The sequence below is a fragment of the Nuphar pumila genome, chromosome 17 (assembly GCF_984573655.1).
Source record: "Nuphar pumila chromosome 17, dmNupPumi1.hap1.1, whole genome shotgun sequence".
Lineage (NCBI taxonomy): Eukaryota > Viridiplantae > Streptophyta > Magnoliopsida > Nymphaeales > Nymphaeaceae > Nuphar > Nuphar pumila.
In genome coordinates this window covers 72,371,307-72,399,084 of record NC_143265.1, presented here as the reverse complement: position 1 = coordinate 72,399,084, position 27,778 = coordinate 72,371,307, and the positions used below count along the sequence as shown (strand labels likewise).

At 36.6% G+C, this 27,778-nt stretch overlaps 1 protein-coding gene across 1 annotated transcript in view; it reads left to right on the top strand.

Moving 5' to 3' along the window:
- The first annotated feature begins 63 nt into the window (after positions 1-63).
- Positions 64-27,778, top strand: part of LOC149812192 (uncharacterized) — a 47,058-nt gene continuing 19,343 nt past the window's right edge. Inside the window, exons 1-2 of the mRNA XM_089992576.1 lie at positions 64-3,939; positions 4,033-4,120. Coding sequence (XP_089848702.1) covers positions 143-3,939; positions 4,033-4,120 — 3,885 coding nt within the window. The 5' untranslated portion in view covers positions 64-142. The remainder of the gene's footprint in view (positions 3,940-4,032; positions 4,121-27,778) is intronic.

Here is a 27,778-nt window from a genome sequence, read left to right as displayed (position 1 = left end):
TCCTGTGGGAGCAACTAAACGAGAGAATGAGGCTAATTGGGGAGACAAAAGCAAACCATCTCTCTCTGAATTATCTACCAATCTACTCTGAAATAAGAAGAAAACTAAGAGAGAGAGAGAGAGAGAGAGAGAGAGAGAAATCATGTATCACGGCCACTTCAGGTCGACCTTAGCGCTGAGCGACAGGGCTTTCTTCCCTTGCTGTAACGAATTCCGCTACTCCCATGGTGGAAAGGGGAGGTTTGTAGAGTCGGCTTGTGCTTGTGGGCACGGATCGGTTTGGCACTCACCTTCTTGTTGTGCGCTGAGGCAGTGGGCTCTGATTCACCGGTCTGCTGCGAGAAAGGCGGTGTTTCTCGGCGGTTGCGGGTGTTGCCAGTCGCATTCCGATGGGTTTGTGTCCTGTCGTGGTGGGGAAAGGAGAATTGCTTCGTGGGCGATGAAGGAAAAAGGCTTTGGTGGTCACTGCAAGTTTGGTTATGGGGTGGAGCTTCACAGGTGGGTGCAGGAAATAGTGGGTTTGTTGGTGAGATTTGAGAGTGGTATGATCCCTGCTCCAGGAAATTTCTGTGGCTTTCATGATGAGTATCCCCTTCTTTGCTGTGATCATGACCATGATGGTGAGAGCGACTCCAAATTCAGATTTGAGCGATGGGGTTTCAGTGAAACTGCAAATGGAGATGAAGGCAAAGCACCTGGAAAGAAACGTAAGACTGGAAATGTCAAGATGGCGGGTGGTGGAAGAAGAAACAGAGCTTCGGAAAGTCGATATCTACGCGATAACGAATGGGAGGACGATGATTTTGGCTATGAGAGTGGTGCTCGGGATGATGGTTATGGTTATTCTTTCAAGAGTCTGCAGGGTATGCGCAAATCGCCGGACGAATTCGCTGTTGAAGACGAGCATTTCACAAGTGATTCTAAGAGAACATACAGACAGGATCGGACTGAATCAGAGACTGCATCAGCTAGGGCTCGTGGTCGTTATAGAGTAACAAAGGACGCATCTTATGAAGCTGAGAGATCCATGACGACTTCCTCAGCTGGTATTGAAAGAGGTAAGCAGCAGCAAGTTTCCGGTGATGGCCGGTACATGAACGAGGAAAGTAGTAGGCGTCAAGAGACTGCGGGCAACAACCGATACTTCTCCAAAAATGATGAAATTAAGCTTTGCGTGGATGACAGAGAGAACTACGGATCGATTTCAAGTACATCGGTTCGTCGCCATGAAGAACAGATTCGGATGAAACTTGCAGATTCTAGAGTTGAGAGCAGAAACGCTGTTAGTGAGTACTCTGGTTTTGGGGTCTCCTCTTCTAGCAGTTCTAGGAATGACAAGCTTCATGGGGATATTCTGACCGAAGTTGGTGTAGATGCAGTAGAAAAACAACGCCAACCACATGAGATAGGAGTAATTGACAATGTTGAGTTTGGTGCGACAGATTCTTGTGCGAAGAATCGCTCAATTAATGTTCGTCACACTTATGGAAAGGAACGGAGGGTATTTGTCAGTGGAAGAGAAGCGACTTCAACATCTGCTCACAGTTCAGTTCAGGGTTCGAAACAAAGTCAGGAGAGGACGGTTGACCAAGTTGCTGGGAAGCCTGTATCTCGGCACCCGCATGACACAGTTACCATTCTGGATTCAAATGTATCGAGAAATCGCGAGTCTGAATATGTTGGTAAGCATCACCACCCTTCAAATATTGATTACTCGCAACAAGTGAGCACCGACAATACTCAGATAGGTGCAAATATTTCACAAGCACGATTATCATCCCAGGAAATACCAATGCCTTCATCTTCTCAATCACCAGTTGGGAGTTCATTAAGAATTACTGCTGACCATCAAACAGCTGGATATGCTACTAGTGATTTTGTTGCTAAGCATCAGCACTCTTCCAGCATGAAATACATGCAAGAATTAAGCACTAGTGGTGCACAGACAGGCACAGGGATTTCAGAACCCGTATCATTGCAGGAAAAGACAAGACCTCAACCTTCTCAATTGACGCCGAGAGGATCATGGGAAACTGCTGGTGCCCATCAGACAGGTGGATATGCAACTAGCCACTATGTTGGTGAACATCACCGCTCAGAATACTTGCAAGAATCAATCAGTAGCAGTAGAAGAACAGGTGACACTGTTTCTGGACGGATAACTTCACCAGAAATTTCGGTTCCTCCATCTTCTCAGTCAACAATCTCTAGCTTACCAAGTACTTCCAGTGGCCACCAGTTGCCTGGGTATGCAAGCAATGAATATGTTGCTAAGCATCACCATTCAGTAAATATTAATTACCTACAAGAACTGAACACTAATACACAGACAGATGCAACCATCTCAGCACATATAACTTTGCAGGAACCGTTGACACATTCATCTTCTAGATCAACACTTCAGGGCTCACCGAGTGCTACAGGTGACCATCATCCAGATGGTTATCCAACTAAAGAGGCATTTACTGGATCATTGCGAATTGGCTCTCATGTTCTAAATGTGCGGACACAGGGGGGAACTCCTATGAGCGACTCTGATGTAGGAAATACAAGAAGTGATACGTTAAGTCAGCACTCTGATCTGATCACCAAGGGTGGTGATTCAAGCTCGATCATATTCCTGGAGAAATCTCCTGATGAGTTGATGCAACCTTCTGCTGACAAACTGTGCCAGGCAGACTTGCATTCTCAGAGAATTCTAGAAACAACTGAGAAAGTGCATCTAGTAGAGAAGGAGAGGACTTCTCACCAGACAACCACTGTACTACAGCAAGTAGTGTTGGCCAGTCCTCCACCACATTCGAATGGAGACTCGGTCCAAGGTGGCTCAAGTGAAATCACCAAAATTGTTGCAACACAGAGTTCTTTGCAGTCTCCTGCATCATCTGAGACAAGAGGACCATCTGATGAAATATGGGATGTTGCACATGAAACATTTGAAGAACATACTAGTATAGAGACACCAGAAGCTAGCATGACTCCTGTAGCTGTAGCTGCTGGAGAGAACTTGACTGAACTAATTTCCACTATAGGGACAGTTGAGGGAACTGGTGCTACATCCTCTACAAATCCAATTGTGAAGAGGTCAAGCGGATCATTATGGAGCTACCTTGCAGAAATAGTTAAGAGCGGTTGGGCTTTACCGGCTGGATCACATAATTCGACAACAAAATCAGCTGCTAAGAGCTCATCACCTGAATCTGCTAGCAGTGAGGCTTGGTTTTCAGGACATGAGCCAGATGATGAAGATAATGCAAAAGTGGAGAAAAAAGCTGTGTTGGAGGAACCACGAGCTGCCAAAGGGTCAGTAGATGAGCTTATCTCTGGTTCAAATGTGAACCAAAGACAGGCACTTACTGAGGGCGTGAGTCTCCAGGCAACAATAGCTGCCAATAAGGTTGTTACAACATCTCCTATGGGTCTCTATGAACGTGCATCAATCCGCAGAAGAGCTTCTTCAACGTCAGATAATCAAGGATTTGGTTCTGCTACTAATTCTGCCTCCGGAGGTTCATTATCAGCACCAGTAAGTGGTAGACCGTTACCTGATGATGTTACATCTTCAACAGGTATTACTGATATACAAGAACAAACAGAAATTAGTGAAGTGCGAGTCTCCTCATTGGAGATTGGCAGGAATGACTATGCCACAAGAACACACGAACCATCCATCGAAGATAGGCCAAAGGGAGACGCTAGCAATGAAGACAAACAGAGGGCCTTGAGACAAAGTAAGTTGAAAAGAACTGCTCAAGTTCAAAGAGAAAGATTTGAAGCATGGGAAGAAGCATATAGACTTGAAAGCGAGCAGAGAAAAATGGACGAAATGTTCATGAGGGAAGCGATTTTGGAAGCGAGAAAAGCAGCTGATACCTGGGAGGTACCAGTTGGAGCTGTATTGGTGCAGGATGGGAAGATTATTGCCCGAGGCTACAACCTGTATGTGATTCTTTCCTATTTGTGTGCCTTGCAAACTGAAAGTTACATCTGCTGCACAAACTTGATTCTTGACTGAGTTGATGAATGTTTCAGTGTTGAAGAGTTGAGAGATTCAACTGCACATGCTGAAATGGTGTGCATCAGGGAGGCCTCTAGGATGCTTAGAACTTGGCGCCTTGCAGTAAGTCATTCACATTATCTTGTCCTACCTATTTTGTTGACTCCGCTGTCTTCCTATTAACATTTTTACATTTTGTTTTATAATGTGAGTATGTAGTTTAATATCTAATTGCATCTGATGCATATTCTCGGTATTCTTAAATGGAACTTGGGACAGGCATACTTGGTTACACAGCGTTTGATACGCCGTCCATGCATGTCCACGGGACACCCAGCACGTGGGCCCTACACGCATCCATGCCCCCATGCAAATGCGGGACACACAGATGCAATATTGATGTGTCCTGCTGTTCCGTGCCCCCACAGAACAACAGAGGATGGACAGGCATAGACACACCCAAAAAAGATTGTTGTTTTTTGGGCACGTGGACAGGGCAGGGCAGGGCAGTTTGTCTTGTCCATGGACAGTACAGGACAGACGCGCTGTCCTGTCCATGAGTGTCCGCAATTCAAATGCCCCCTAATTTCCCCAGAACTTTCATGGATAAGGAAGGGAAATTGTGTTAAAAGTAGATCAAACACTGTTTCTGCATGCATGCAGTTTGGTTATATTATTTACATATGTTATGATGGTTTGGTGTGTAACATTTGGCATCTATGTCACACAGACTCTCCTTAGAGCTGCAGCACCTGCATCAACCTGACGTGACACTGGTGCGGCAAATATGAAATTTTGCCGCACTGAGTGTGGTCAAACAATTCTCAATGTGGTCAACCCACACCCAGGATTACGTTTGTCTAAAATGGACTTGGTTTTGGTCCTAAAAAAAGAAAATGTGTGGGGGTGGGTTTATTAGGGCCCCCCCTCTCTGACTCCTCCCCATCCCCGCCTCCTCTTCCCCTTCTCTTTCGACGGCGGCGGCAACCACAAGTACCTCTCTCTCTCTTCCTCCTTCGCCTCTTCTCTTTCTTCTTCTTCTTCTTTTTCCTTCTCCTCCTTCTCATGTCTTTATTCTTCTTCCTTCTCCTCCCTCCGTCGACTCCTCCTCTCTTTCTTCTTCCTCTTCCTCTCTTTCTTAGTATAATTTACTTCTTTACTGCTTGACTTGTTTGATTGTTTCCTGTTTTCTTAATTCACTTAGCGTAACCATAATATATTTAGGTTGATTTAATTGTAGTGCTATTTTTTTTATTGATGAGGAATAACAATTGTAGATTGTTAATTTGATTTATTGCATGCATTTATGCATGGTGAATTGATGATATGATAATTGTTTTTATTTCATTAGTGTTAACTTAAAACTGTTAAAAATTAGATATATACCCTCCCCGCACCCCACACCTAAGTTTGTTTAAAGTGCCGCATCGAGGCACCCGCACCTATGTGACATAGTTTGGCAGTCTTCAGCATTTTTATTTGATCATTAAATGATGAGAGACAAATTTCTTTGATATCTATGATATTTGAACAATCTGGCTAGGCCAGTGATCACAAAGTCCAATAGCAATGTCTTCTGGAGCATAGCATTCTCTGACCAGATGGGGAAAGGATCTGTACTGAAAATAATATTTTGTTTTATTTGATGAAAATGCTGTGTCATATCATATAATCATAATGCATATATTAGGTTGAACATGGGCCTTGACCTACTTTGCATGCCTTTATTTTGCTTCTTAGTTATAACATTGTGCTGGTTCGCAATGTGATAAAAATGTTTATACAGAATAATCCAGGGAAAACAAGAAAGGTACAGTTTTTTGTGATTAGTTGCCAGGTGGGTAGTGTAATGTTAATGTAAAGCTATACACACACATATGCACCAAAAAGGAAAAAGGGACTGAAGTAATAGTTGAATATGCACCAATGGTTGTAAAATAAAAGGTATATAAAAGTTTAGTTTCAAAAGTATTACTGTATTAGGTTCTCTCTGTCAAGTGGATTCTCTTTTCTGTTTGCTAATAATGCAAAATAATTGAAATGCATCGTTCTTGTCATTTTGAAGGAGTTCCTCTTCATAGCTTTTTCTTAGTCATGAAGCATTGATTCATGACAAATATTGGTTGTTCATTATGTTCCCTGGACACTCCTATATGTCCAACATGTTAGCGCAGCTTGGTTAAGATTGACATTGACACTGTCACTTCTTGACATGGCCTGGGCATGCTTCTAACTTCAAATTGTCCAATACTATTATATATGCTGAAAGAACACGTCAAGTGTTGGACACTCCATGTGTGTTGTATAGGCATTTTAGAAATAAAGAAATATATGATATTTTATACATTTATTTTCTCAATGTTTACTACACGGTGAACATTGAATACCTCTAGCACCAAATAGCCTTTTGAGTTTCATTTTCTAAAGCAGCTTAAGGAATTTTTTCATTTTTTTGGGTTTGACATAGCTTCTTCCTCTCCTCTCTCGCTTTCTCTTTATCTCTCACTCTAGCTTTTACATATTGCTTCATGTTATGACAAGGGGTTTCAATTCTCTAGTTGAGAATTGTTACTTCTTTCTTTTCCCCCGCTCTCTTTTGTCTTACCTCTTTCCCTTTTTCTCTCATCTTTCTGCTCTTTCAAATATAAAATGACGTGCTGTAATTTTTGTCTCATTTTTGGCATGCGTGACATTTCATATCTGTGTCAGATACCCATCACTTGTAACAGTGTCTCTGAATGTAGGTTCTTCTGTAGAAGGAATATACCAGATAATAAAGAAAGAATCTTGGGGAAAACATTCAATAGGTACTTAGAATTAGAAACATTAAGAAATATAAAAAAGAATAACAAGGGATGCATCATGTAATAAGTGTAAACTCATGCTTATCCTGAATAACAAGTGATTTGTCACATATATAAATTCCAACTCATGCTTGTCCTGTTTCCCAAAATGGAATTGTGATCAGGTGCAATTTGCTTTTTTATTTTATTTTATTTTTCGTACATTGCACAAATGCAAAGTGCCACTGCACCTGAGCACCTTCCATCTGCCCTTACAGCCTGTGAGCTGTGGGGCACAGCGGCAGATGGAAAGCAATCAGATGCAGCAGCATACTGTATTTGTGCATTGTGATTGTGTTAGAAAGTGACTTGAAATACATTGGGTTCAATAATGAACCCATATCTATGCACGTGAAGTGCAAATATACCCATTAAAGGGAAACAACATAAGCACATAATGTGCTAACACATAAAACCCATAAAAAGGGAAAAATATGACATAAAGTCATAAGTTGCATATCATTGAAGAATAATGGAGAAGGGGGTAAAAACCCCATTACAATGGAGCATAAGCTCCCTCAAGAAGTAAGAAATACAAAGGGGAGAGCCCCTATTTATAACAACAAAAAGGAGCCTTGGAGGGGCTCCACTCATAGACGTTGGAGCCCCTCCAACGGTTGGAAGGGGCCCAACGTCTATTTGAGTGGGCCCCCCAAGGTACCTTTTGGTACTTGAGAAAAAAAAAATAAAAAATAAAAGAAAAATAAAAATAAAAATAAAATAAATTACAATCACATTCATAAAGTGAATGTGCGTAAAACAGAGGAAAAGACTAAAATACCCCTACGGCTAAACAAAAGGAAAATATATATTTTATATATATAAATAGGAGGATACATATACATATATACCATATATGTATATGTATCATCTTTTATATATATAAAATATGTCTAATTACAGCAATTGATGGGTACATTTTAACACCCCCCCTCAAGCTTTGCAGGGAAACGAAAAGATTGAAAAAAGGGCAAAACTCCACGAGGCTTCGGCGACTCCAAGAGGCTTCGGCAAGGATGCAATGAAACTTGAAATAGCCTTCCTCCAATTGTCTTCAAATGATGAACCCATTTCCCGAACCATCCAGGGTACTTCCCTTTGTCCTATCTCCAAGATCCTGAGAAAAGAAAACAACAAAGAACAAGTAAACAATATCTTTGCACTTTACTCAAAAAAAGGAACATTCCTAACAAGGTGCAAAATTTATGCATAATATGATAGTTACTTTAGTATGAAACGAAAAATTTAGAAAACCAAAGTTTCTAAATCATACATTATGTTAAAACAAAATGAGCGGAAGCAAATTATGCAAAAATTGCAAGAATGCATAATGCATTCATAAGGTCCACCATTGGACAAATATAACCCCATAATGGGGAATAACAAAATGATCCACTAAGGGATACCACAAGAAGCCTACGAAGAGGCATAACATACATATGCTTTATTGAATGAGAGCCCAAAAAAGGCCATAAAGAGCATATGCATATACGAATCATTATATGAATTGATATTCAAAGAACTAAAACATGCTTCAAACATGTAGTGAAGTTCCAAATAAGAGAAACGAAGTCTCCAAGCATACTTTAGGCAAAATAAGCCCAAGAGTTCACAAGGTTTTTAAAAACATTTATGAAAGTCACACTTAATTGAAAAGAGAAAAAAAAAACATTTTACATATAAGGGTGGCAAAAACCATAAGCACTTAATATATAGATTAAATGCTAAGAAATCAACTTGATATGCATATCAAAAAGATGATTTACTTGAAAAACACAAGTCATGAATGAAATTTTGCAAATTTCAATAATAGTTTATTCATTACAAACAACTTCCTCATTAGTCCTCCAAAACCCATAAATCAAGTGTATAAGCTACTAGATCAAGAATATAAAGCCATTAAAGGCAAAAGACACACACAAAGGTGTGTAAACGAACCTCTTGTCTACATATAATAATACTTGAAATAAGTGCATCTACGACAAGAGCAAGAGAATACATGCCAACATGGACTAAAAAGTATATCTTGTCTACGTAAAAATACACTTAAAACCAAGTATGTTCAGCTACTAGAACAAGAGTAATAAGCCAACCATGGGCTAAAACATAATACATCTCTTGTCTACATAAGATGGCACTTGAAATGAGTGAAATAAGCCAACCATGGGCATACATCTAAGCGACTAGAACAAGAACACAAACGCCAACATGGACTAAGATCACACACGATGGTGTGAATCAACGTGTCTTGTCTACATATAAGATCACTCAAGACAAGTGTATTCAGCTACTAGACCAAGAGAGCAAAAGCCAACAAAGGGCTAAAAACACACGAAGGTGTAATAAAATTCTTGTCTACATATGATGACACTTAGATAATGGGCATAAAAGGAAAGGACTTTTGAGGCAATAAAGCTTGTAATGACAACATATAAATAAAACCTCGAATGAAACAATATTCCTTTTAAAAAAGAATACTCATAACAATAACATTTTGGAATAAATGCATGTAAAAAGTATCTTCAACAAGATACTACAATCGATAAAATAATATTCTTGAGAACAAATGTGTAAACATACACACACCAAGAGCACTTGTGAAAAAACACAAGAACACATGTGCACAACAAGCACAACATACGGAATCACAAATGTGCAAGTGCACTCATAAGATTCTTAAACAAATAAAAGGTTGGGCTATAATCCCAAAACACCTTGATTTTAAATATACCTTAAAACATTTAAGGTTTCAAACACCATATGTCCATCACATTTACATAGAGGCATCCATAATATCAATGGCCACAAGAGAAAAAATGAGTGACACACTCATAATTAGAGATCAAATAACAAATCATTTTAGAGTCCCAAGGTGCCCATAACTCACCTCAACAACCATCTCTAATATAACAATAATAAGGCCAAATAAATGATGCATTAAATAACATGTGATGGACAAATATAAGTGCCACAAAAGGGCAGTAACCACATAAGGAATCATTTTCCAAATAAAAGTTTTTACCAAGAAGACCGATTAACAAATTGAATCAAAGGTCCAATATAATCCATCAAAACAATTTTGCATAAACACGAATTATGCTTAATCTTCAAAAGAAGTCTTGTACCAAAAAAGACTTATTAAGCAACAAACACAACAACATAAAGAATTCATCAAGACAATCAAGCTTTTAATCAAAGAAATCATAAGAACCGTAATGGTTCACAAAGAAGGCTTTAACACAATACTCAAGGAAAGAATATTCAAAAAACACTTGAAAATTTATAGATTTGGGATTAAATCCCATACAACAATTTTAAAATATTCTTTGATTGTGATGAGATATGCGGACACATACAAAGTGCTATAAGCACTTACAATGATTTAAAAAGAACTCAATATCTAAATTCATTATATTTTTCACAAAAGAAATGTGCATAAAGGCTCCATAATGCAAAAAATGTCTACGAAGAGACAATACACATGTAAGCACACAAGGCTTTATAAAAGATGTGCACGGAGGCACTCATACAATACTTGAACAAATACACACCAAGGTGTAAACAAACATGCACTAAGGCATGTATATCATAAAAAAGAGGGAATGCATACAAGCGCAAAATATTTGAGAAGCAAATGTGCACAAAATACAAAAATACACAAAAGTGAGCAAGTATGTACTTTATAAAAAGAGCAATGCTTGAAATTCTCAAATTTTAATTATGTAATTACATGCTTGATAAGTGCAATTGAGGACAAAGAAAACCATATTATGGCCAATGTAGGTATCTTTAAAGATATTATTAAGAGGTTTCGAAACCTTATGAAAAATACAAACCAACAAGTTTATAAGGATGAAAAATGAAATCATTTATACCAAAAAGGATGTAATAGATGAACTATGCACTCTATGTGGGAAATTCCTTTTAAAACAATCTTTCCTAATGGTTTATCATAGATAATTTTTCAAAAAAGAAACATTGAAAAACTTTTTAGGAGTTCTTATAAGTCATCATTAACAAGAACTACTTTAGGATTCAACAAAGATTTTAGATGTGAGAGATTCTCATATAATGATTATATCAAATTTTTCAAAAATGCACTAAAATCCATAATCAAGAGGGGAACTCGAATCAAATTAGGGTTCATATGAGAGTTAAGAAATTTTAAGCAAAGATCATTATTTTAGCAAGAAATCATATATATAATTTTTAAAAGTTAACTTATAGGTCAATCATGAAATATTTATTTAAGAACTATAAATCTCACATAATTGAAGGTAAATTTTTTTTTTTTTAAAACATAAATTACTATTATATGCGATGAGTAGTTCGAAAAATAAACACGAATTTTATATTTGGACAACAAACGATTTCACCAAATTTAAAAGGAGATATTTTCAAAATATATGAGCACATGAAATGTGAAAAGAAATAATTCAACTATCATGACCATTAAACGAACAAACTATATGCAAGAAACATATTGTCAAATGCATAATACTTTTAAGAAAAGGGATACATACCGAATAACTTGAAAAGCATAATACTTTAGGAAGAGCAATGAATACTTCACCATTTCTTGAGCGACACGCTTTCCGTTGCACCAAAGGACAACCCCATCGTGACCTCGCTCTGATACCATGTTAGAAAGTGACTTGAAATACATTGGGTTCAATAATGAACCCATATCTATGCACGTGAAGTGCAAATATACCCATTAAAGGGAAACAACATAAGCACATAATGTGCTAACACATAAAACCCATAAAAAGGGAAAAATATGACATAAAGTCATAAGTTGCATATCATTGAAGAATAATGGAGAAGGGGTAAAAACCCCATTACAATGGAGCATAAGCTCCCTCAAGAAGTAAGAAATACAAAAGGGAGAGCCCCTATTTATAACAACAAAAAGGAGCCTTGGAGGGGCTCCACTCATAGACGTTGGAGCCCCTCCAACGGTCACAAATGTGACCGTTGGAAGGGGCCCAACGTCTATTTGAGTGGGCCCCCCAAGGTACCTTTTGGTACTTGAGAAAAAAGAAATAAAAAATAAAAGAAAAATAAAAATAAAAATAAAATAAATTACAATCACATTCATAAAGTGAATGTGCGTAAAACAGAGGAAAAGACTAAAATACCCCTACGGCTAAACAAAAGGAAAATATATATTTTATATATATAAATAGGAGGATACATATACATATATACCATATATGTATATGTATCATCTTTTATATATATAAAATATGTCTAATTACAGCAATTGATGGGTACATTTTAACAGATTGCACCTAGGGATGCAAACTATTTGGATCCGGAACAGCTAAATACATGGAGATTTGAATCGGAATCTGATTCAGAACAACCAAAATTTGCAAAACCTCGATCCTGGATCCGACCCGTTTGCATTTGCACCCGATCCAGTCTCCCCGAATGGTATTTGCTTTTCAAGCAATCATCACATTTTATTATGTTGTCCCTTAAGTGATCTCTTATGCACTATGTCACATAGACACTTCACTTAGCATGTGTATACCGTATCGACACAACACGACACTCGGACATTTCTCAGGCACGATACAACACTTCATTGACTTAGTCAAACCAGTTTCACGTGCAATCAACATTCTATCATTGACTTCATCCATTTTCTTTTATGATCTTATTTACTTATTTCATATTCACTTGAGTTTTTTTTTTAAATGTCATCGATTACATTACATTTCAATTTCAACTTAGTTTCACTATTTGACATTCCTAATTGTAGTAATTTAAAGGCATGTTTGCAATGCCCTGTGTTTTTTAGTTCTTTTGATTATAAATCACAATCACCATACTTTTTCAAGGTTAATGGAACATGAAAAAGTAGTTGTGATTGTGATTGCCAAGTGTGATTGTTTTTGACTCTTTTTGCCTTGAAACTTGTGAATGTAGATAACAAGGTTGACCTTGTGATCTACTTTCTCAGCTTCTACTTTCTCAAGCTTCTACTTTTTCACATGTGACCAAAGCAAACATGCCTTAAAATTGTTGCTTTATACACATACTCACAAACATACATACATCTATTTTTGTGTATGCCCATGTCCCCGTGTCCTAATATTTGAAAATTATCCTATCATACTAGGCGTATCTGCATCATGTCCTACTCTTGCATCTGTATCCATGTGACGACATAGCTTATGCATATCTTGGTTTTCTTTCAATATGAAAATGAAGCAAGTCACTGTTAGAATGTTATATATATATATATTACCCTACAGGGGTATTTTGGTCTTTTTAACCTATGTAATTTTTGTAATAGGTGCTGCCCAATAGGGGCCCTTTTCATTTTTTATTTTTTAAAGTTGTAATATGTTATATTGTCAAGGGCATTTTTTCCCTTGACAAATATAACAGCCATACAGCTGTTGGGGCTCCACAACCACTCGAATTCTAGCCGTTGGTAGGTCCAACAGCTATATTGGGGAGCCTCTCACTCTCTTTTGTGAATATAAATATGGGGCTTAGACCCCTTGTAATGAAATGCATTTTGTGTGCATTTGATCTCCAATAAAGACAATATTTTTTATCTTGTGTTCATTTCCTTAAGCCCATAAGTGGCTAGTGTGCTTGTGCTTTTTCCCCTTGTGTGGGTTTGTATTTGTCTCTTGTTTGAGGTGTGTGGAAAGTTTGTGATTTCATTACATGATATTAGAGCCATCGGTTGAAGATCTTGTTCGTGTGGATGTGAGAGCGTGGATCGTGTGATCTTGAGCTCATAGTGTCCAAGGAATACCTTCGCATTCTATCTTCAATTTTTCTTCTCTCTCTCACTTTCTATCTCTTCTTTGTAAAATGGAGAATGAATGAGAAGTTGTCATCTCCATTCCTGTAAGAGTCAATGATATAAACTATGTGATGTGATCATCCATAGTGAAACACAAAATATGAGAAAAGGGTCTATGGGGTTTGGTTGATGGCACCAAAAGAGAACCTAAGCTTGTGCTTACCAAGATCGAAAATGACAAGGAAGTAGCACTTCAAAGAGAAGAAATGTCTAAAGCCGTTGCTGAATATAAAAAAAGATGGAAATAGTGGAGGATGACTCATCAATAGTGTCGGCATCAAGAAATGCTCAAGTTTGGCAAAATTGGATTTTGCTAGTGATGCATAGAAGTATCTCAAGGATATGTATTGTCTAAAAGACATAGCTCTTGTATGCAATGTGTAAAATAAAGTTAGAACTATGACCCAAAGGGAAATGAGTATTAGGGAATACTATAATGCTTATTCTCTACTATGAGATGAATTAACTCTTTTAGAGCCTAAGTGGCATTGTCCTCAAAATGTAGAATTCTGTGAAGATCAAATTAAAACGAAATATTTTTACCAATTTATTAATGGGCTGACTCAAATTTGAAGGGACCAAATCGGATATCCTTCATAGAAAATGTGTTCCTTCCATAGTAGAGACTTTATAAGAGCTAATTATGGAAGATAATAGATTGAAAAAGCCAGCCTTTACCGAAGATGAGAAATCAATGTTTGTTATGTCAAGACTCGGAAATCATATAGGCCTCCTCACTTTGGAAGAGGCCAAACTGACTATGGAAGGAGTTCAAATAATTATGGAAAGCGCTCAAGTGACTATGAGAAGAATTCAAGTGACTATGAATACAAGAGGGGTGGTAAGATAATATGCCACTTTTGCAAAGAATCGGGTGACATCAAGCTATTTTGCCCAAAAAAGAGAAATGAGAAGAAAGTGACCTCTATGGGATCCTCAAGCGAAAAGGGTGGTATAGATGAAGGTTCTAAGAACATCTCTCTTGCTCAACTCATGGAAATCCTTTAACCACTAATCAAGAGTTAATATTCCTCTTTCTCCTGTACAACCATATTAACATGCGTGGTTCCTAATAAGAACTCTTGGATTCTTGATTTCAGTGCCTCTTTTCATATGATTCCTATAAGTCCATACTATCCGAATGTTTAATTAACTCAAATGATTCTTATGTTTCAATCGCCGATAAAACATCTTTAAAAATTAAAAGCTTGGGTACTTCGAAAAATTCTTCTAAAAATAAAAAGAAAAATTTTGTCCTAAACATTCGAGTAGTACCCAAACTTAACCTAAACCTCTTATTCGTTTCTCAAATTATCGACTATGGATGCAAGGTTACCTTCTCACCTAAGGATTGCTTAGTAAAGGATCTTCAGTCTAAGAAGCCGATTGGGCGAGGCCATAGAATAGGAGACCTCTACTACATGGACAATTTGGAATTACCAAATCAAAAATTTTGTAATTTTGTTGAGAAGAAAAATATTGAATATTGGCATAGGAAATTAGGACATCCAAGTATGTCAAAAATGTATTTACTTACTTTTCTTGAAAATTATAATGAAATTTTTTTTACTTGTGAAGATTGCATACTTGGAAAAATAAAATGTCTATCTTTTGAAAATATCCAATTTGTATCTAAAAAACCTTTTTGAGTTAATACATTCAGATGTATGGGTACCAACACCTGTTGTGTCCAAGGGAAGAGTTACTTACTATGTAATTTTTATGAATGATTCTAGTAGGCATACATGGATCTATTTTCTTAAACTCAAATCCAAAATATTTGAGTGTTTTCAAAAATTCTATAAGTATGTTAAAAATCAATTCAAAATCTTTATTAAAATATTTAGATCTAATTCGGAGGAGAATTTTTATCAAAAGATTTTAAAAGCTTTCTTGATCAATACAGGATTACTCATAAAAAATCTTGCCCTTACACCCCACAACAAAATGGGTTGGCCAAAAGAAAACATTGATACATTATTGAAACCACTAGGACTCTTTTAATATCCAAAAATATTTCAAAAACTTTTGGGCCGAAGCCGCCCTTACGGTGGTCTACTTAATCAATAGAATGCCTTCTAACATTCTTGAAAACATTTATTCTATTGAAAAATTATTTAAAGTTTCTCCCGATTATTCAAGATTAAGAATCTTTGGTTGCAAATGTTTTGTTCTTTCTAACAAAAATGACAAACTTTCCGCTAAGGCCATTCTTTGTGTTTTCCTAGGCTATGCCGAAAACAAAAAATGATTTAGGTGTTATGATATTGAGAAAGACAAGCTTTATGTTTCAAGAAATGTAATTTTTCTTGAAAAAAAATGGTTTTGAAAAAATTGAGTTTAAGAAACCACGTGAATACTCATTTATGAATGAGCACAATAATAATAATATTTATGTAAATGAAAGTAATGATATTCATGATATGCATAAGAGTGTCAATGGTAACACTCATGATGATCATGAAGGAGATGTGCACATTGTTGAATCTCATAATGAACTTCAAACATATTTTCATTGTACACAAAACCAACCACCATGTGCATTAGAAAGGTATACCCAAAGTCAAAACATAGATCAATCTAGTCTTAGAAGATCTAAAAGGATATCCCAAACACTTAGTAGGTTTGTATCCTATGAGTCCTTTGAACCCACTACAGAGCGTGTCTTATGACCATACATTCTTACATAGAACCTTCTTCCTATAATGAGGCAAAAAAATATCATGAATGGATTGAAGCCATGAATAATGAATTAAAAGCCTTAAAAAATGCCACAACTTGGGAAATTCAATCATTACCTATATGAATTAAAACTATAGGGTGTAGATGAGTCTATAAAATTAAAACAAAAGCTGATGGTATAATAGAAATGTACAAAGCTAGGTTGGTTGTCAAAGGGTGTAGTAAAGAATATGAAATAAATTATGATGAAACTTTTGCCCAGTAGCTAGAATGACCACAATTCGAACTCTTATCGCCATAACATCTATTAGAAAATGACCTATCTTTTAAATTGACGTTAAAAATGTCTTTTCAAATAGAACCCTAAATAAAGAAGTTTATATGAAACCTCCACCCGGGTTAGGTTTGACACATGAAAAAGTTCTTCGATTAAAAAAGGCTTTGCATGATCTAAAATAAGCTCCTAAGGCTTGGTATGATCGTTTTAGTAATGTGATGGTTCAATTAGGATTTAGATCTTGTTATACTGATACTGTCTTATTTGTTAAGTCCTCTGATGTATAGTTATTTCGCCCTTCTATATGAACGATATGATTATCATAGGAGATGATAAACAGAGTTAGTCAAAGCAAGGATGTTCTCAAATGACACTTTGATATGACAAATCTTGGCTTTCTTCGTTACTTTCTTGGGATAGAAGTTGCTTCCTCACCCCGAGGTTTTTTGTCTCGGACTAAATATGCAGTCGAGATAATCGAAAGTAAACAACACTCTTATTGTCACAACACATTTTCGATTGTGATGAGATGATGATACCCATATCATTGAGAAGGCTTTTAAGCCACACTATTTCCATTGTCGTTGTAGTCATAACACGATATTCAGCTTCGGTAGAAGATAAAGATATATTTTGTTGTTTCTTACACCTCCAAGAAACCAACGAATCCCCTAAAAAATATAAAAAACAGTAGTTGAGATTCTATCATTTGGATTATCACCTGTGTCAGCATCAGTATAAGCAGTTAAATCAAAAGATAAGGAAGAGGATAAGAAAAACCCTTTAAAAATAGTGTTTTTAATGTATTATACAATCCTCATTACTGCTGCCATGTGCATAATGGTAGGGGCATGCTGAAATTGGCTGGCCGCATGAACAACATGAGCAATATTAGGCCGGGTGATAGAGAGGTAAGTGAGAGATCTAATTAATTAATGATATGGAGTAGGATCTTCAAGCAATACACTATCTTTGAGTTTTAATTTAGCATTTATGACTTCAGGGGTCTCCACCTTTTTTTTATATGAAACTCCTGACTTAGCACATATGTCAGGAGCTAATTTCATTTGAAAGAAAATATATCCTCTAAGAGAGTAGGCAACTTCAATTTCTAAAAAATATCTCAAGAAACCCAAGTCAGACATATCAAAAGTTTTCTTTAAGATTGATTTAATTTCAATAACTTCTTTGTTGTTTCCTGTGATGATCATATCATCAACATATAGAAGAAGAATCACAATTGTAGTACCTGTTTTCTTGACAAAGAGAGTAGTGTCAGTATAACAAGAGATAAATCCTAAATTAATCAAAACATTACTAAATTTGTCATACCAAGCCTTAGGAGCTTGTTTAAGACTATACAAGACCTTTTTAAGTTTTAAAACTTTTCCATTTAAATTCACCCATGGAGGAGGTTTCATGTAGATTTCCTCGCCAAGTTCTTCATTCAAAAAAGCATTTTTAACATTTAATTGTAAAATAAGCCATTTTTTAATAAACGCAATGGCAATGAGAGCTTGAACAGTTGTCATTCGTACTACTGGGGCAAATGTTTCTTCATAATCTATTTCATATTCTTGAGCATACCCTTTGGGAACTAACCTTTTTTTATATCTTTCTAATGATCCATCACTTTTGGTTTCAACTTTAAACACTCGTCTATATCTTATAGGTTTCTTTCCCAAGGATGGATAACCTATTTCCCATGTGTTGGCTTTCTTAAGAGCATTAAGTTCAAATTCCATTGCTTCATTCCAATGAGGGTATTGTTTGACATCATTATAATGAGATGATTCATAATAAGAGTGAAGAGTTATTAAACATGCTCCAAAGTTTGGAGAGAAAGAGTCATATGATACAAATCTACTTGGAACACTAGAGATACAATTCAATTTCTTAGGTTAGGATTCTTCTAAAGATATGTTTTGAGAGAACTTGTCAAAGGCACATAGATGATTACCTTCACTCTGTCTAGTATGCACATGTGTATCATTTGATACATGTTCATTCAAATTCTCATGTTGATCATTATCCTTATCATCAAGTGGATGCTAACTACTAGAGCCATTGTCAAAAGATTCAAATACCTCAATAGAGTTAGACTCATCATTTCTTGATAGTAAATCAAATAGAAATGAATAATCATTTTTTTCTCTTGGTTCTTTGCTATCAAACCCATTTTTATTTTCAAGAAAAGTAACGTCTTTTGCAACATAAAGTTTGTTATTTATTAGATCAAAATATCGATATCCTTTTTTATTTTCTCTATAGCCTAAGAAAACACACTTAATGGCTTCTGAAGATAGTTTATCATTTTATGAGTAAGAACATAACACCTACAACCAAAGATTCTTAGTCTTTTAAAATCGAGAGTCATTTTAAAAAGCTTCTCAAATGGAGAAACATTGTTTAATGAGGATGAAGGGGTTCTATTAATTAAGTTGAAGTTAGAATGACTTCGATCCAAAACTTTTTTGGAATATCCTTTGAAATTAAATGAGTCTTAGTGTTTCTATTATATGTCTATGCTTTCTTTCCGCTAACCCATTTTGTTGCGGAGTTCTAGGACAAGACCTTTGATAACAAATTCTATTTTGTTTTAAGTAATTTTAAAAATCATTAGACATATATTTTCCTCCCGAATCCGATCTAAGAATAGAAATGTTACTTAGGAATTGATTTTTAATCATTATATGAAATTATTTACAAAAAGAGAACATATCGGATTTATGATTTAAAAAATAAATTCATGTGTATCCATCATCAATAAAAATAACATAATATGAGTAACCTCCTTTTGATATGATAGGTGAGGGACCCCATACATCTGAATGTACTAATTCAAAAGGCCGTATAGAAACAAAAGTTCTTTGAGAAAAGGGAATTGCTTTCATTTTTTTCAAAAATGCAATCTTTACAAGATATGTTTTTTTTATTACATGTATTTCCCAAAAAAGAAAAAGGGACATTTTTGAAAAGCTAGGGTGACCAAGTCTCTTATGCCAAATATCAATACTTTTGACATGTACAAAATTACAAAATGACTTGGGTGGAAGGGACAAAAAATTCATAAAATAAAAATCGTATCTCCTATGGCCTTGTCCAATGAGCTTCATTGACTGGAGATCCTTCACGGTGCAATCTTTAGGTGAGAAAGAAACCTTGCAACCATGATAAAAAATTTGAGAGACAAAAAAAAATTTATAATTTAATTTTGGAACCACCCTTATTTTTTGAACAAAGTTTTTTGGAGAATGTTTTGAATCAAGTGTTCCAATACTTTCTATTTTTAAAGAAGTTCCATTGGCTGTTGAAACATAAGATAAGTAGGATTAGTATAAATTTTGGAAAGAACATCTTTATGGGGTGTCATATGAAAGGAAGCCCCCGAATCAAGAATCTGTGAAAATATCTCAAAAATGAGATAAAGTGTGCGATAAGCACAACACCACCAATGTGCACAAATGCACAAGAACACTTAGAACAAATGTACACAAAGGTACAATAAAGAAACTCAAATGCACAAAGGCATACAAAATATAAAGAATTTTATTGAGAAGAATGGAGAACAAAAGCTCCAAGAAGTGCTCTTTACAAAGGGGGAACTCCCCTATTTATAAGAGGAAAAGGAGCCTTGGAGGGGCTCCACTAGCTGTTGGAGCCCCTCCAACGGTTAGAATTCTAACCGTTGGAGAGGCTCAACAACTAGTGTTGAGCCCTCTAAGTTGACTTTGAGTCAACAATCAAAAAGACAAAAAATGAAAAGAAAAAAAGAAAAAGAAGAAAAAGAAGAAAAGTAAAAAATGCAAAAAAGAATTACAACATATTCATAATTATGAATATGCGCAAAAGAGAAATGACTAAAATACCCTTGCGGGTTTTACAAGAAAAAAGAAACATATATATATAAAGATAGATACATATACATATATACATGATGTATATATGTATATGTATCTCTTTATATATATATATGTAAATATTTACATAAAGAGAGATACATTTTAACACCCTCCCTCAAACTTAGGGCACAGTGACCGAAAGTTTGCTAAGGAGAAAGTTGAATCTTGGAGAGCAAAGTGCCTTGGTGAAGAAATCTGCCAACTGATATTCTGAAGTTACATAAGGAAGATCGATGACTTTTTGTAGATATGCCTCTCGGACATAATGACAGTCCATCTCAATATGCTTTGTCCGCTCATGAAACGTGTGATTCTTAGCAATATAGATTGCACTCTTATTATCACAACACAACTTTGTGGGTTCTTGAATTGGAATCCCCATGTCTTGCAGCAACTGATGAATCCGGACAATCTCCATAATTGTAGACGCCATGGCTCGATATTCTGCTTCGGTGGATGATAGAGACACCTTCTGTTGTTTCTTACATCTCCATGAGATCAGGGATTCACCTAAAAAAATGCAAAAGCCTGTAGTGGAGTGACGATTATTTGGGTCACCTCCCAAATCAGAGTCAGTATATGCAATTAAATTCAACTCAGAAGATGAGGAAAGGAAAACTCCCTTGTTTAAAGTTCCCTTTAAGTATCTGACAACTCGGAGAACGACACTCATATGAACGGATGTAGGAGCATGCTGAAATTGGCTTGCAGTGTGCACAGCATGAGAGATGTCCGGCCTTGTGATGCTAAGATACATTAGAGATCCCACAAGTTGCCGGTAGGGGGTAGGATCATCCAAAGGTTTCCCATCATCGATCTTCATTTTTGATCCCACAATTTCAGGGGTCTCACAGATTTTATCATCAGTAATACCTGATCTGTCAAGAATCTCACAAGCAAGTTTAGTTTGAGACAAAAAATAGCCTCTATGAGAGTAGGCTACCTCGATACCAAGAAAGTAAGTCAGATACCCCAGGTTTGACATTTCAAACCTTTCTTTTAAAGTGGTTTTAATGTTTCTGATGCCCTTTATGTCACTACCTGTTATCAACATATCATCAACATACAACAGTAAAATCATAATTCCTGCATCAGACTTTTTGACGAACAAAGCAGTGTCAGTGTAGCATGAGGAAAAACCATTTTGAACCATCACATCATTAAATCGATCATACCAAGCCTTAGGGGCTTGTTTTAAACCATAAAGCGCTTTTTGCAAACGAAGGACTTTCCCCTTTGGTACGTTCATACTAGGAGGAGCATCCATGTAGACTTCTTCATTAAGGTCCCCATTTAGAAATGCATTTTTAACATCCATTTGGTAAATATTCCATTTTTTAATAGATGTAATGGTGATCAAACACCTTACAATAACCATTCGTGCAACAGGAGCAAAGGTTTCTTCGTAATCGATGCCGTATTCTTGACTATATCCTTTTGCGACAAGACGGGCTTTATATCTTTCGAGAGTGCCATCACTCTTGGTTTTGACTTTAAAAACCCATCTACATCCTATTGTTTTCTTTCCTTTTGGAAGACATTGAAAAACCCACGTTTTGGCTTTGTTGAGGGCTCTAAGTTCGTTGTTCATGGCATCCCTCCATTCTGTTATTTCCTTAGCTTCTTTAAAATTTCTAGGTTCTTGATATGAGTGAATGGCACTAAGACATGCCCTATGCTTTGGAGAAAAAGACTCATAGGATATAAATCTAGAAGGATTTTTCCTAGATCTTTCAGTTCTTTGAGAGTTGTTGGAAGATTCACTAAGGTCACTATATTTCTCTATTGCACTTCTAAAAGTGCTTTTATCTCTATGAGTATAGGTAATTGGTTCATTTATCATTTCTTCTTCATCATGAATGGTTTGAGGAATACTTTCACTTATATCCTCATTCTCATTTAATTCATCATCGCTAAAAAAATCTTCATTTCTAGATAATAGTTCAAACAACAAGGAATAATCAGCATTATCTTCATGAGTTTTGTGTTCTTCAAAACCACTTATGTTTTCTAAAAAGGTTACATTTCTTGAAACATATAGTTTATCATTCTTAATATCATAACACCTAAAACCTTTTTGGGTTTCCGAATATCCTAAAAACGCACAAGGGATAGCTTTGGGAGATAATTTATCATTCTTATCGGTGAGAACAAAACATTTACAACCAAAAATTCTTAACCTATTGTAATCGGGTTCTTTTTTATACAAGATTTCATATGGAGATATTTGATTCAAGTTTTTGGATGGAAGTCGGTTGATGAGATAAACCGATGCAAGAGCCGCTTCGGCCCAAAATCTTTTTGGAATTTTTTGAGAAATTAGCAAAGTTCTTGTAGTTTCAATTATGTGTCTATGTTTTCGTTCGGCCAACCCATTTTTTTGGGGAGTTTTGAGACAAGACCTTTGATGAACAATCTCATTATTTTCAATATAACTTTTGAAATCATTTGAGAGATATTCTCCCCCGGAATCGGTTCTAAGAATTTGTAATTTACTATTGAATTGATTTTGTATTAACATGTGAAAAACCTTAAAAGTAAAAAAAACCTCATGTTTATGTTTGAGGAAGTATATCCAACTATACCTTGAAAAATCATCCACATAAATAACATAATACGAAAAACCTCCCTTAGACACAACGGGTGCCGGTCCCCAAACATCCGAATGCACAATTTCGAAAGGCTTAGTTGAAAACATAGTTCTTTGTCCAAAAGGTAAGCTTCTCATTTTACCAAGAATACAATCATTACAATTGAAATTGTCTTTACATAAGGTTTTAACAAAATGTAAATACGAAACAACAACAACAACAACAACTACGCCTTCATCCCAAAACAATTGGGGTCAGCGATATGAACCAAAAAAGAAATTCATTTTGGGTCTTCCACATGAATCATTTTCCTCCAATCATTTCTATCCAACGCCATGTCCTCGGTGAGGTTCAAAGCATTCATATCCTTTCCTATCATCTCCATCCAAGTCTTCCTAGGCCTACCCCGACCTCTTTTAACTAATATATTTTCCCATTTCTCCAACCTTCTAACTGGAGCATCATTAGGCCTTCGCCGAATATGTCCAAACCACCGTAAACGATTCTCTCGCATCTTATTTTCAATGGGTGCAACACCTACCTTCTTACGTATCTCTTCGTTCCGAATCTTATCTTTTATTGTATTTCCACACATCCATCTAAGCATCCGCATCTCAGCTACACTCATTTTTTGAATATGATGTCTCTTGGCAGCCCAACATTCCGTACCATATAGTAAAGCGGGTCTAATAGTCGTCCTATAAAACTTTCCCTTCAACCGCAATGGCATTCTACGATCGCACAGCACTCCAGTAGCACTTTTCCATTTCATCCACCCAACCTTTATCCTATGATTTACATCTCCATCAATTTCTCCATACTTTTGAATGATGGATCCCAAATATTTGAAATAATCATTCACCGGTATATCTTGCTCACCAAGCTTCACTACACTCCCATCCCTACTTCGTTGCTTACTAAACCGACATTCCATATATTCAGTCTTACTCTTACTCAACTTAAAACCTCTAGCTTCCAATGTCTGTCTCCATAATTCTAACTTAGCATTAACCCCAGCTCTAGACTCATCAATCAAAACAATATCATCAGCAAACAACATACACCACGGTACATTTTCTTGAATTGATCTCGTAAGCTCATCCATCACTATCGCAAATAGGAAAGGGCTTAAAGCAGATCCTTGATGTAACCCAACCGTTATCGGAAAATTGGTTGTCACCCCTCCACAAGTGCGGACATTGGTTACTACTCCTTCATACATATCTTTAATTATACTAATGTACTTGAGAGAAACACCTTTCTTCATCATTGTCCACCAGAGAACGTCCCTAGGTACTCTATCGTATGCCTTCTCTAAATCAATAAAAACCATATGCAAATCTTTGTTCCTCTCTCTATAGCTTTCAATAAGTTGTCTAAGAAGATGTATAGCTTCCATAGTTGATCTTCCAGGCATAAAACCAAATTGATTCTCCGATATCATGACAACCTTCCTCAACCTAGACTCAATCACCCTCTCCCAAAGTTTCATAGTATGACTCATGAGTTTTATACCACGATAGTTTGTGCAATCTTGTATATCACCCTTATTCTTATATAAAGGCACCAAAGTACTCTTCCTCCACTCATTAGGCATCTTATTTGTTCGCCAAATCAAGTTAAAAAGATTTGTCAACCATTCTAAACCTTTCTCTCCCAAGCATTTCCAAGCCTCGATAGGTATACCATCTGGGCCAACTGCCCTTCTTGATTTCATTTTCTTCAAAGCCTCTGCAATTTCTTTCTTTTGAATCTTGCGCATGAAGTCACGATTTATCTCATGAAAAGGAATGGAGAAGTCTCCAAGATCTTGAGCATGACTATCATTAAATAGCTTATCAAAATAATCTTTCCATCTCTCCTTAATCTCCTCATCTTTGACTAAAACCCTTTGCGTTTCATCTTTGATACATCTAACCATACCCAAATCCTTCGATTTCCTATCTCTCATCTTTGCAAGCCTATAAATATCCTTCTCGCCTTCTTTGGTATCCAACTTGTCATAAACCTCCTTATATACCTTAGCTCTCGCGTTTCGAACAACTTTTTTAGCTTCCTTCTTTGCTATCATATACTTCTCCAAATTCTCATTATCACGACTCTTACTTAGATTTCTATAACACTCTCTTTTAACCTTAATAGCTAATTTGACATCCTCGTTCCACCATGATGTATCCTTACCTAGTGGTGCACCGCCTTTAGACTCACCCAATACCTCCTTAGCTACTTTTCTCATACCACCCGCTATCTTATTCCACATTGATTCTGAATCCTCCTCGAGACACCAATCAACTTCCTTAACTACCTGCTCTACAAACATTCCTTGTTTAGCTCCTTTCAGTGCCCACCACTTAATTCTAGGATCTATCCTATGTCTATCTCTTTTGCGGCATTGTCTAATTCTAAGATCTAAAATTAAGACTCTATGTTGTGTAGCTACACTTTCTCCTGGTATAACCTTACAATCGATGCAACAACCCCTATCTCTCTTTCTAAGTAGGAAAAAATCTATCTGACTCGTATTAACCCCACTTTTAAATGTTACTAGGTGAGACTCCCTCTTCCTAAACCAAGTGTTTGCTAAGATCATATCATAGGACAAACAAAAATCTAAAATCCTTTCTCCACTTTCATTTCTTTCTCCTATACCATATCCTCCATGGATATTCTCAAATCCCTCCCTACTAATGCCTACATGTCCATTAAGGTCACCGCCGATGAAAAGCTTTTCTCCATAAGATGTCTCTTGTACTACTCCATCTAAATCTTCCCAAAATTGATGCTTAATGGAATCATCTAAACCTACTTGAGGTGCATAAACACTAATAATATTAATAATATCCGTACCTAATACTAATTTAATAAGTAAAATTCTATCACCCTTCCTACGGACCTCAACTACATTATCTATAAACTGACGACTCATAACAATCCCTACTCCATTCCTATTCCTATTTATTCCTGTATACCAAATCTTATATCCCCAAGGTTCTATCACTTTAGCTTTCTCACCTACCCATTTGGTCTCTTGAAGACATAAAATATCAATCTTTCTCCTACACATAACATCTACTAACTCTACCAACTTACCAGTTAAAGACCCTATGTTCCAAGTGGCTAACCTAATTTTATGGTCTTGGACTAACTTCTTTACCCCCACCCGTCCAACAAAGTGAGGGAACCCTTGCCTATTTGACACCACACCCGGGCGCCGGTGTGACGCGTCGCTTCTGGGCGACGACCTAGCAACCCTTGCACATTTATCACTGCCTCCGGGCCTAGAGAGTACAGCGCGTCGCTCAGTAGGGAACGCCCCAACGAAATTCTCATATTGGTTCATTTTCATAGGATATGACAAAGTTTTTATGCTGGCTGTCACAGGCCTACCGCAACCCTCCTCCTTTATCCGGGCTTGGGACCGGCAGTGTATAACTACACAGGCGGAGTTAAAATGTAAATACGAAAGTTTGACAATATTTGGATGCCCAAGGCGTTTATGCCAAACATTTATATCCTTATGTTGGGCAACATTACAAAAAGAGGTTTTTGGAATTTGAAGAAATTCCATGAGATAAAGATCTCCCTTCCTAGAGCCTTCCCCAATCAACTTCCTGGACCGGCGATCCTGTATCCAACATTTATTTGATGAGAATTTGATATCACACCCATGATCCGATAGTTGAGAGACGGAAAGCAAATTTAAATTTAATTTTGGAATAAAAAAACCTTGTCTTTCAAAATCACCAATTCCTTTTATTTCAAGAGAAACCCCATCCGCGGTGGAGACAAAAGAGGGTGACAAATTTTTTGAGTATTTAGAAAGTGAAAAAACATTTGGAGTCATATGAAAGGATGCACCCGAGTCTAAGAGCCAAAGAGTCTTACCGGGAGGAGAGAAGGTGGTCATGGCGGCTCCGAAAACGGATCCCTTGAGGAGTGGTTGAAGAGCTTCCATGATTTGATTGAGAGACAAAGTAGCATGATTGGAAGTAGAAGGACCTTCCTCCTTGGTTGATTGAAAAGTAGTAGACATAGCCACCATCTTCTTCCATTTAGGGCATACCGGTTTAATGTGACCCGGTTCTTTGCAAAAATGGCATATGATCTTACTATAATCTCTTCTTCCATAATGCCCACCATTTTCTCTTCCTCCTTGATTTTTGTTAAAATGAGGGGGTTTATAGGTTTTAACATTGTTCCTCGGTCTTGAGACGGCATAAGCACCCTCATCCTCATCTTTAGAGGGAACGACCAACACACTTAGATTGGTTTTATTCATTCCCAATCTAGTTTCTTCTCCACTTAATTTGGTAAGCACATCTTCCAAAGGAGGGGAAGAGAAAGAAGATAAGAGAGAGGATCTAGTTTGTTCAAACTCGGGTCTAAGCCCATTTAAAAAGTTAAAGAAATGATCCTCTTCTAGTTGTTTGGCCCTCAATTCAATAGCCTCACCACTCCATTTAGGTTCTTGGAGGGCAAGCTCATCCCAAATAGTGGATAACTCGGCGAAGTACTCTCTAACGGACATTTCTTCTTGTTGAAGAGTTAAAGCCTTCTTTTGGAGATAGTATTTATGGGACAAATCTCTTGAAGTATACATTCTTTCAAGATATTCCCATACTTGATATGCCTTTTTGAACTTTAGAATGTTGGC